Raw genomic sequence first — 12,346 nt, forward strand, 5'->3', positions numbered from 1 at the left:
CTGCCTAGGACTATGAAGGTACACCCAGTTTTTCATGTATCTTTACTAAAGCCTGTATCTCCTAATACCTTCCAGGGTCGTGTTGTGCGACCTCCGCAGCCTGTGGTGATTGATGGGCAAGAACAATTTGTGGTGGAGGAAATTGTTGATTCCAGAATTCGCAGGAATCGACTCCAATATCTGATAAGATGGCAGGGATATCCCCCTGAGGAAGACTCTTGGGAACCTGTGGAAAACATCAATGCCCAAAAGAAGATTTCTCGTTTTCATCAGAGATTCCCTGAGAAACCAGGTCCAGGATCGTCCTGAGGCCGCTTCTAAGGAGGGAGTAATGTCAGGACTCTGAACATTTTTTATTATCTTTTTGTGCACTACTGCCCTTTTCCAAGATGGCGTCTTTGGTCTCATGTGCACTGTGTCTTCCTGCTATAAAACTCCACCCCAGCCTTCAGTCTGTGCTAGAGTATTCTGCTTGCATCCAGCTCCTGACATCTGGTGACTCCCTGGCTATATACCTGCTCCTGTGAACCTGTGGGGTTATCCTGCTACTCTGCTCTGAGTTCCTGCTGCATACACCAATTCCAGTAATCCTTGTTCATCTGCTGCTCGTGTTTGCTTCCATCTGCATTTGCTGGACATGTAAGCTATTGCTGCTCTGCAAGAACCTGAGACTATTACCCAGACCTCCCTGGTTGAGCTAAGATATTATTTGAACTGCCTTATAGCATATCTATTTGTGTTTTGGACTAAGCAAGGACTTATTCGTAGAAATCCAAAAAAGTCATTAAACCGCACCCTATACCCATATGGCTTCCATAGGCCTTTTAGTAGCGCACGTCAGTGCCAGGGGGTCAACCCAGCTGCATAGTCCAATCCATATCAAAAAAGAAGACAGCGCCACACCGATCAGTGAAAAATAACTTACAGATTTAATCTGCCATCTGCGGCGACGTTTCGGTATAACAACCTTTATCAAGCATTTGTGTCAAGTATCCTCAAGAATAATTGTGCTTCATAGACTTTCTGCGTAATTGCATTTTCCTCTGAAGTCCCCTATAGACTGCTGAGCTGCATTTGATATTTGCACCAAGTGTTGTGGACTTGAGTTTCTCTCTGCACCTGTTTGAATCACCGTGTGATAATATAGACTTTACCACTTATAAAACCGTGTCCTGTAGTTGTCTTGTTCCACGCAAAGAGTCTCCTGAGTTATCCCCTATAATTATTACAAACGCTTTATTATCATACCGGCAAACAGTGACACGCGATCAAAATGACGGATATAAATAACCATGGTACCGCTGAAAACGTAATCTTGTCCCGCAAAAAACGAGCCGCCATACAGCATCATCAAAGAAAAAATAAAAAGTTATAGTCCTCAGAATAAAGCGATGCAAAAATAATTATTTTTTCTATAAAATAGTTTTTATAGTATAAAAGCGCCAAAACAAAAAAAATATGATATAAATGAGGTATCGCTGTAATTGTACTGACCCGACGAATAAAACTGCTTTATCCATTTTACCAAATGCGGAACAGTATAAATGCCTCTCCCAAAAGAAATTCATGAATAGCTGGTTTTTGGTCATTCTGCCTCACAAAAATCGGAATAAAAAGTGATCAAAAAATGTCACGTGCCCGAAAATGTTACCAATAAAAATGTCAACTCGTCCCGCAAAAAACAAGACCTCACATGACTCTGTGGACTCAAATATGGAAAAATTATAGGTCTCAAAATGTGGAGACGCAAAAAATATTTTTTGCAATAAAAAGCGTCTTTCAGTGTGTGACGGCTGCCAATCATAAACATCCGCTAAAAAAAGAACGCTATAAAAGTAAAATCAAACCCCCCTTCATACCGCACAAATAACGCATTCCATCTGCAGGTTTCCAGCAGGCTTCTCTCTGAGCCTGTAGTGAGCACAGAGCTCTCGGAAGGCAGAAGCCGCCATGTTGCTAAGGTTACGGAGAGAGCACGCTCCACACCGGACACAGTGTCACCACCGTAGTGGATGGAGATGACTCCCGGTGAGCACGTGGCCGGTACATCGCGTGCACCCTCCGTCCTCACGTTCCCGGCCCGCACTGTGCAGTGTGCTGTGCTGAGGGGCGGAAGTGTCGGCCTGCTCCGCCTGCTGTGACCGCTAGGTGGCCGGAAGTGTTCCGGGCGGTCAGTGTGAGAGCCGGGGAGCGCGGATTCCGCTAGTATACACCACATGTGTGACGAGCAGACATGGCGGCTGTTACCGGGGCCTGGACGTTTCCTCAGCGCACACTGCGAGTCACGGTGAGACACATTGCCCGGTGGCGGGACAGACCTGACTGGTCAGCTTGCAGTGGGTACGGCAGTGCACAGGTGTCTGGCTACGGGTGGGAAGCTCCACCTGGACATGGGGCCCCGTGTGAGAGCTGCCCGCCGCCATGCTCCCCAGTCTGTGGCTGGCTGACTACCCATCACTGCCAGGCTCTCCTGCACACCTCACCTGGCTGCTCCGGACAATGGCCGTGGGTTATTATAAGGCATCAGTCATCTAGGAAGCCCGCCGGCTCTATCTATTATTATCGGGCTGTTTTTAACCCCTTCACCCCCGGAGCTTTTTCCGTGTTCGTTTTTCGCTCCCCTCCTTCCCAGAGCCATAACTTTTTTATTTTTCCGTCAATTTGGCCATGTGAGGGCTTATTTTTTGCGGGACGAGTTGTACTTTTGAACGACATCATTGGTTTTAGCATGTCGTGTACTAGAAAACGGGAAAAAAATTCCAAGTGCAGTGAAATTGCAAAAAAAGTGCAATCCCACACTTGTTTTTTGCTTGCCTATTTTGCTAGGTTCACTAAATGCTAAAACTGACCTGCCATTATGATTCTCCAGGTCACTACGAGTTCATAGACACCTAACATGACTAGGTTATTTTTCACCTAAGTGATGAAAAAAAATTCCAAACTTTGCAAAAAACAAAACAAAATTGCGCCATTTTCCGATACTCGTAGCGTCTCCATTTTTCGTGATCTGGGGTCAGGTGAGGGCTTATTTTTTGCGTGCCGAGCTGGCGTTTTTAATGATAGCATTTTGGTGCAGGTACGTTCTTTTAATCACCCGTTATTGCATTTTAATGCAATGTCGTGGCGACCAATAAAACGTAAATCTGGCGTTTCGAATTTTTTTCTCATTACGCCATTTAGCGATCAGGTTAATGCTTTTTTTTTATTGATAGATCGGGCGATTCTGAACGCGGCGATACCAAATATGTGTAGGTTGGGGTTTTTTTTTATTGATTTATTTTGATTGGGGCGAAAGGGGGGTGATTTAAACTTTTATATTTTTTTTTATTTTTTTTCACATTTTTAAAAACTTTTTTTTTTTACTTTTGCCATGCTTCTATAGCCTCCATGGGAGGCTAGAAGCAGGCACAGCACGATCGCCTCTGCTATGCAGCAGTGATCATAAGATCGCTGCTACACAGCAGATTTGCAGGTGTGCTGTGAGCGCCGACCACAGGGGGGCGCTCACAGCCACCGGCAATCAGTAACCATAGAGGTCTCAAGGACCTCTATGGTTACAATGGAGGAGCATCGCCGACCCCCGATCATGTGACGGGGGTCGGCGATGCGCTCATATCCGACCGCACGGCCGGATGCGGTAGTTAAATGCCGCTGTCTGCGTTTGACAGCGGCATTTAACTAGTTAATAGGCGCGCGCAGATCGCGATTCTGCTCGCGCCTATTGCGGGCACATGTCAGCTGTTCAAAACAGCTGACATGTCCCGGCTTTGATGTGCGCTAACTGCCGGAGCGCACATCAAAGCGGGGGTCCCGACATGTGACGTACTATACCGTCAGATGTCGGGAAGGGGTTAAAAGAGGATTTTTTTTTTAGAACGGAAAGAAAAACATAAGCGAGACGGACCCTATTCTTGTCAATGCGGCTCCTCTTATGCAGAACTGATGGAAAATATCACTTATTCTTTGCGTAAAGCTGCGTTTCGCCCTCACGTCAGTGGCTTTCATCTGAAGGCCTGGACCGTGATCCGGGTGTGTGCGCCAACAAGCCATTGTTGTTAAAGGGCACCTGTCACCCCGTTTTCTCAGTATGAGGTAAAAATACTGTTAAATAGGGCCTGAGCTGTGCATTACAATAGTGTAGTTTGTGGACCCCGATTCCCCACCTATGCTGCCAAAATACGTTACCAAAGTAGTCGTTTTCGCCTGTCAATCAGGCTGGTCTGGTCATATGGGCGTGGTGTCTTCCCCCAGATCTTGCTTAGTTTTCCGTTGGTGGCGTAGTGGTTTGCGCATGCCCAAGGTCCCGAATCCACTGCACAGGGGAGGGAAAAGAACGTGATGTGCACTATTTCATTGGTGATCGGTGGGGGCGGCCATCTTCCTTTGGCCGCTCGTGCGCAGAAGCGGCGCTCTGCTGGCCGCGGCTTCAGGAAAATGGCCACGGGATGCTGCGCGTGCGCAGATGGAGATCGCGGCGGCCATTCTCCTGAAGCAGAGTTCGCATCTGACTCCCCCTGACGAAGGCACGCTGCCGAAACGCGCGTAGGGGCTGTGGCACCATCTTCTGAGTGTTGGTAAAGTACTATTCCTTCTTTTGATTGTGCAATCTTTTTGTCATGTTGCTGCCAATTCCATATACGCAGCTTAGTGTAGTGGGTACCGGCGCACACCATAGTGGTTGAATATAATGGTTGATATAATGATTGTCTTATGATGGTGTGTCTGTAATCTCACTTGGTACCATCCTATAGTGCTAGCAACATGGCCTGTTAGTTTTACTATTCTTTTGCCATAATATCCACTCAGTAGTGGTGCCACTAATATCCTTTTGGCTCACCATTGGGACACACCTGTGGCTACCAGTTTTAATGTGTTGTATGATTTATAGGGATTATATCCCTCCTTTTCCTTTTTTCAATCAAGTTTGTTATATTACTTGTTCTTCATACGTAATTTCTTTATATGATTCTAAAATACACTATTGTAATGCACAGCTCAGGCCCTATTTAACAGTATTTTTATCTCATACGGAAAAAACGGTGTGACAGGTGCCCTTTAATGAAACAGATGGAATCACAGTGTGCTCGGCTGTACATAGTTTTCAGCCATAGCCGCCTAGTTGAGGCGAGTACCAAGATGTAGCCGGCTGTATCTCGGCACCCGCCTCGTGTAGGTGTGTACGGCTATAAATGATGTATGAGAGCACACTGACTCTGCAGCGTTACAGGTAATGGCCCCCCTTTAGCACATACACCCAAGTCCCATTTTGCAGGTACTCAGGCGTAAGCCCTGACTGAGCCATGGATCATAGGCCAAAACGCAATGTGAACATAGCCTAAAGCAGAAAAGACGGCCATAATGTGTGAACGGCTGCGCCACCTTACCCTTCTCTCTGGACGTTTGAATGGGGGCGGATTCCGACGTGTGTGTGTGTGTGTGTGTGTGTGTGTGTGTGTGAGTGTGAGCATATCCATATTTAAAGAGACAGTCTTGTAAAAACAAGCTTTTCCTGGAAAGAAGCTGCCAGAAACCACGTGCGGCCATGTGTTGTCACTGCTGCGTGTAAGGCCTCTTTCACACTTCTGTCTTTCATCTCCCGTCATAATGCATCATTGGTGAAAAAAAACGGATCCTGCGATTTTGCCCGCAGGATGCTTTTTTTTTCTCATAGACTTGTATTAGTGACGGATTGTAACGGATGGCCTCACGTTTCATCCGTCATGCACTGGATCCGTCGTTAAATTGCTGTTCGTCGGGCGGCGACAGTGCACAGAGGAAAGTTTTTTTCTGCACATCAGAAAATCGCTCAGCGACGGATCCTGCGCTGCCCGTCTTTGGCTATAATGGAAGCCTATGGACGCAGGATCCGTTTCTGACTGTGAAAAGCAGGAATCCAGTGACAGGTGCTGTCTTTTCAAACTGAGCATGCCCGGAAGAATTTCTAGTCAGGGAAATTCTTTCTCGCTCTCTTTTTACTATTGATGCTGCCTATGCAGTATCAGTAGTAAAAAGATATAATGTAAAAAATAAAAAAAATTACAATATTCTCACTCTCCGGGGTTCCGCGCAGCGTTACTGGGAACGCCAGCTGCCAGGAGCATCGCAAGCATCGGTGACGCTGCGTGGGACGCCGGAAGGTGAGACTATTGCAATTTTGTTTTTTTAACATGGGTTGTCTTGTGTATGCCTTTTCGCAGCGGAAAACCGCTGCGACGACTCATACACAACAGGTGCACATAGCCTCGACTGGTCCATCAGAAAAACGGGCCCAGTGCACCCGTTTTTTACAATCTGCACAGGATCCATCATTTTGACGAATCCTGTGCAGATGGTAAAAACGGAAGCGTGAAAGAGGCCTAAGGGATAACCCCTCTTTACAGTGCGCGTCTGATCTGCGGATGGGAAGCTTAGATTGTGGCGCCTGTAAGCGACAAGGGCTATTGGAAGTAATCACACGGAGTGCGCCGTGCTGTACGATATGTTAGCGCTATGTAAGGAAAGGATAGAGATTATTTTGCCTGGAATCTGCTGCAAAATCTTTACATCTGGACCATGGATTTACTGTGGGTTTAGCTATAAATGCCAAAATCCACAATGGAAAATGTCTCGGTTCACATTAGCGTTGTACACCACTGTGAGGCTATGTTCACACGTTGAGCTTTTGCAGCAGGTTTTTTGCTGTTTTTTTTTTTCTGCATATTTTCATCTGCATTTTACAGTACCAGCAAAGTCTGAGATTTCAGAAATCTCATGCACAAACCTTTGTTTTTTGTTTTTTTTCATGTCACTTCTTAAAGCGCTGTGCAATATGTTAGCGCTAAATAAAAATAAAGATTATTAAAAATAAAGATTATTATTAAAACACGCAGGTATCAGGTTTTGCTGCATTTTTGGTGCTAAAACCTGATGAAGCTGAATCAGATTTTTTTTTTTTATGCGCTAAACTTTATCAACATGCAGAATGTACCCTGACAAAATCACAGTAAAAAACACACCAAAAACCTATTAAAAAACAGCAAAAACTAAGCAAAGCCTGCTTTTTTTGTAAGCGGCTTAAACTTTGCATAAAATAACACAATGTTGGAACATAGCCTTATGGTTTCCTTAAGTTTTGAGGGCGAGTATGGTTCAGATTGGCGCAGTATTTTGGATCTGTTGGTCACGTTTCAGATCCGTCAATTGTCTGACAGATTCAGTGCCCACCATGTGGTATGAGAGAGCCATGATCCCAGTATACACTGTTTCCTAGCACAGTTTCCCATCCTTTGCCGTCTGTTTCCTCTGAATCGTGTGATTTCTGTTAGTGGCGGTGATGAGCGTGGAGCAATGTGATCTTAGTGATGCCTTATCCACCAGTGGTTACACAACACATTCGGGCAGATTAGCCATCTGTATAGTGCCCGCTCATTCTGCTGCTGAGTAAAGTCCAGTCAAAGGGGTTTTCAAGGACTCGAGGTCAGTGGGGTCTTACTTTCGGCATGCTGCTCAGCTGTTTGAGGGGCCGTGTCCCTCCAGCGGGTGATACCTCTGCTTTTTTTTTCCTAGTCAGACTTTCAGCTTGCTGTTATTTTCACTACAACTGATGGGGGCTATAAGGTGGATTGTGCTGGGTTTGTTGCACCAGTCATTGTAGGAATGCTGCAGTTTCCATCCATATACCAGATCTGTTGTGTTGGTTACTTCTGCACTGCGGACTAACACCGGATTTTTTACCTCTCTTTTTAGGCTTGTTGAGCTGCAGGTATGCTGTTTATTCGAGACGACATTTATAAGGAATATGCAAACATGATGATGAATATTTTCATTCTGTCTATGATCCTTTGCATATCCCTGTCCTTCTGGATTATATCAGTTACTGCCAGTACATATTATGGTAAGCTCCCTGACGCAGGAACGGCTTTCTAGCTTGGTTATTACCCAGTTTCCGCTTCCTCTTTTTCTTGTCTATACCTAACTCCTCTTTACTGCCTCCATGGCTCTCCTCGTTCTGCAGCAGTAATGTCTGTGGCCAGTACTTACTATTGCCATCACACGACCGCAGCCATTGCAGACCATAGTGACGTTGTCATCCATACCACAGAGGCCAGATGCCGGCCAGTCTAGGTATATCATCAGTTCTATTTAGGGGATTTGTCTGAACCTCAGACCATCCCCTTAAAGGGAACCTGTCAGCAGGATTGTGCTCAGTAACCTACAGTGTCAGGTTGGCGCTGTTATACTGATTAAAAGATGGCGGTGCCTGCACAGTAGCATCTGTCGGATGGCAGATAGATGCTACTGCACAGGCGCCACCGCCGACATGGTTTTTTTTCTCTATCAATATGGCATCGCCTGCGCAGTAGCATCTATCACATTCCGAATGATGCTGCTACGCAGGTGCAGCTGCCAGCGCCATTTTGATGAAGATAAATTTCTTGAGGAACAAACAAATTGTGACAAAATCAAATGAATATATGAATATTATAGATCTGATCATGCTAGAGCCCTGGTGCCGCCTGCATGATGTCATTTTTTTTTTCTTCAAACAATAAGATATGCAGTATGTAAAATAGGAGAGGCAGTTCAGTGAGGGATCAGTGACCTGTCATAAGCCATCAGTATGAATTCCTAAGCAGAGCACCACATGAAGACCCCCGCAGGCCACCCGGGAGCACGGTCATATCATTAACACAAAACTGGAAATAAAGATTAAACAACAACCACAAGACGGACTTCATCACCCAGGTATCATATTAATCAGTATAACGGCGCCGACCTGACACTGTAGGTTACTGTGCACAATCCTGCTGACAGGGTCCCTTTAAATAATGTTTTATTAGGGTAGGACTAATTTTACTATATATTAGAGACAAAGCACTAAACTTACAAAGCTCGTCCACCTGGTATGGACAAACGGAAAAATACAATGGTAGATTTCATTGCATCATCATACAGGGGTCGAACCCTCAGCACAATATGCATAGAAACCTTGCGTAAATTGCTGTGCAGTTGCAGCGCAAACATCACTACTTGGCTCTGACTAAGAACACAGTGTGTATTTGAAACATGTTGCCTCTGTAATACCATCAATATAAAAAAATAAATTAATTTTTCAATAAATATCTAATTTTCTTTTATGAAGCTGGATATTTTCTTCATGCCACTACTTGTGGCTTTATCCAAAGGTTATGTCAGAGTTGGGGTTTTTTTTTTGTAGATTTTGGAACTTTCCTATAGAACATATGACACGTTTCTTCTTTTTGCAAAGTGAAAAAACATGTAAATTCTTGTAACATTACTGATTGAAAACCGCTCCACCGATACATACCTGTGACTTTCTGCAGATGGCTCGGTACTGAAAAATAACTGGACATGTGAATAACCTCATAGACTAATATATGTATATATATATATATATATATATGTGTATAAAAGTCACAAAACCAGTAATATGCAATGACTTTCTGAACTTGCTTTTCTAGGCACTCTGCGGCCCATATCTCCTTGGCGTTGGCTGCTTTCTGTAATAATTCCAATTGTTATCGTTTCCCATGGCATAAAGAAGAAGAGCTTGGATAGCAGTGGTGCTCTAGGAGGTATGCTTCCTTATTTTCTGTGTCATGTTCTAGATACAGTGCACTTGGCTTTTTTTTTTTTTTTTTTAAAGGCACATTTAAAGGGGTTGTCAAAACTTGGACAACCCCTCCTTATAGGAGTTGTCTGGTCCAAATTAAAGGATTCATCGGTTTCTGAGCTGGGACCTTCAGGTACCTATGCCAATCCCTATACCTATCCCAACTAGACCCATACACTTGTAAGTACACTTCCAGTCCCAGCTCAGAAACTGACAAATCCTCGCAGTTAACACTGCGTGAGCTGGGGGCATTTATATGTCTGCAGTCGCACAGAGTAACTGCAGACTTCTCGATTTGCATTGTACAACCCCTTTAAACAAAACTGGGCCCCATTGAAAATAAAAACCGCTTATACTCACCTCCCAGACTAGTGCCATTCCAGAAACGCTGGCTGTGCATCTTCTAGCACTCGCACGACATTGTTATGGCACATGAAAGCTGCAGTCAATCATCTACCACTAATGGGCAGCAGTGGTCACAGCTGACATGTGCCCGCAATAGTGGCTGGTGGAATCGTGATTCACCTGCCGCTATTAACTAGTTAAATGCTGCTGTCAAACGCTCCCAGCGGCATTTAACTACCGCTTCCGGCCATCGAGTCGGAAATGAGTGCATCTCTGACCCCAGTCAGATGATCGGGGGTCAGCGATGCGTCTGCATAACAAGCAGAGGTCTCCTGAAGACCTCTATGGTTGTTGATGCTGGATTGCTATGAGCGCCACCCTGTGGCAAGAATTCAAGAATGCAAGAATTCAGCTCCATAGGAGCAATCTGAGCTTCCCTCCTATGTAGCTGAGCCGATCGTGCTGTGCCTGCTTCTTGCCTCCCATGGAGGCTATTGAAACATGGCAAAAGTTAAAAAAAAAAAGTTGCAAAAAAAATATAAAAGTTTAAATCACCCCCCTTTCGCCCCATTCAAAATAAAACAATAAAAAAATCAAATTTACACATATTTGGTATCGCCGCGTTCAGAATCGCCCGATCTATCAATAAAAAAAAGATTAACCTGATCGCTAAACAGCGTAGCGACAAAAAAATTTGAAACGCCGTAATTCCTTTTTTTTTTTGGTCGCCGCGACATTGCATTAAAATGCAATAACGGGCGATCAAAAGAATGTATCTGCACCGAAATGGTATCATTAAAAACGTCAGCTCAGCATGCAAAAAATTAGGCCCTCAACCGACCCCAGATCACGAAAAATGGAGACGCTACGAGTATCGGAAGATGGCGCCATTTTTTTTTTTTTTTTTCGAAGTATGGAACTTTTTTTTCACCACTTAGATAAAAAAGAACCTAGACATGTTTGATGTCTATGAACGTGTAATGACCTGTAGAGTCATAATGGCAGGTCAGTTTTAGCATTTAGTGAACCTAGCAAAAAAGCCAAACAAAAAACAAGTGTGGGATTGCACTTTTTTTGCAGTTTCACCGCACTTGGAATTTTTTTCCCGTTTTCTAGTACACGACATGCTAAAACCAATGATGTTGTTCAAAAGTACAGCTCATCCCGCAAAAAATAAGCCCTCACATGGCTATATTGACGGAAAATTAAAAAGTTATGGCTCTGGGAAGGAGGGGAGCGAAAAACGAAAATATCCCGGGTCATGAAGGGGTTAAGAATTGTACTTCTTTATGGTTCCTCCCTCATCAGTGAAGGCATTAGATACGATATAGGTTGTACTGGATGTCTGTCTGCTGTGTATGTGCATTGGGGCCTCCCGACTCTCCCCAAAGAGATAATGTTGGGAAATATAAGGGAGGGGTCATTTACATTCATAAGCTGACCCTTCAATTCTCCGGCAGAGGCGCTTTCTTTTTTATGAAATCTGAAAACACATGAATGCTCTACCGAGCGTAACAGTCACGTGTTGTTTAGGAGAGAGGTCTTCTGGCAACGAAAGCTCACATCTACACTACCGTTCAAAAGTTTAGGGTCACCCAGAGAATTTTGTGTTTTCCATGAAAACTCATACTTTTATTAATCAAAGGAGTTCCCAAATGAATTGAAGAAACAGAAATTGACAAGGTTCGAAAAAAAGATTTTTATTTTAAATAATAATTTTCTCCTTCAAACTTTGCTTTCATCAAAGAATGCTCCCTTGGCAGCAATTACAGCATTGCAGACCTTTGGCATTCTAGCAGTTAATTTGCTGAGGTAATCTGGAGAAATTTCACCCCATGCTTCCAGAAGCCCCTCCCACAAGTTGGTTTGGCTTGATGGGCACTTTTTGCATACCATATGATCAAGCTGCTCCCACAACAGCTCAATGGGGTTGAGATCTGGTGACTGCGCTGGCCACTCCATTATAGATAGAATACCAGCTGCCTGCTTCTTCCCTAAATAGTTCTTGCATAATTTGGAGGTGTGCTTTGGGTCATTGTCCTGTTGTAGGATGAAATTGGCTCCAAGCAAGCGCTGTCCACAGGGTATGGCATTGCAAAATAGAGTGATAGCCTTCCTTATTCAAAATCCCTTTTACCTTGTACAAATCTCCCACTTTACCAGCACCAAAGCAACCCCAGACCATCACAGTACCTCCACCATGCTTGACAGACGGCGTCGGGCACTCTTCCAGCATCTTTTCAGTTGTTCTGCGTCTCACAAATGTTCTTCTGTGTGATCCAAACACCTCAAACTTGGATTCGTCTGTCCATAACACTTTTTTCCAATCTTCCTCTGTCCAATGTCTGTGTTCTTTTGCCCATATCAATCTTTTCCTTTTATTAGCAA

At 44.3% G+C, this 12,346-nt stretch overlaps 1 protein-coding gene across 3 annotated transcripts in view; it reads left to right on the top strand.

Annotated features, from left to right (window-relative positions):
- Positions 1 to 1,989: 1,989 nt before the first annotated feature.
- The window catches only part of TMEM19 (transmembrane protein 19), a 53,525-nt gene continuing 43,168 nt past the window's right edge, over positions 1,990 to 12,346 (top strand). Inside the window, exons 1-3 of one of the 3 annotated variants that reach the window (XM_077265288.1) lie at positions 1,990 to 2,287; positions 7,726 to 7,873; positions 9,462 to 9,575. In XM_077265288.1, coding sequence (XP_077121403.1) covers positions 7,744 to 7,873; positions 9,462 to 9,575 — 244 coding nt within the window. In that variant the 5' untranslated portion in view covers positions 1,990 to 2,287; positions 7,726 to 7,743. The remainder of the gene's footprint in view (positions 2,288 to 7,725; positions 7,874 to 9,461; positions 9,576 to 12,346) is intronic. The other 2 variants (XM_077265285.1, XM_077265287.1) reach the window with 2 other exon arrangements.

Source organism: Ranitomeya variabilis, chromosome 5 (genome assembly GCF_051348905.1).
Source record: "Ranitomeya variabilis isolate aRanVar5 chromosome 5, aRanVar5.hap1, whole genome shotgun sequence".
NCBI lineage: Eukaryota > Metazoa > Chordata > Amphibia > Anura > Dendrobatidae > Ranitomeya > Ranitomeya variabilis.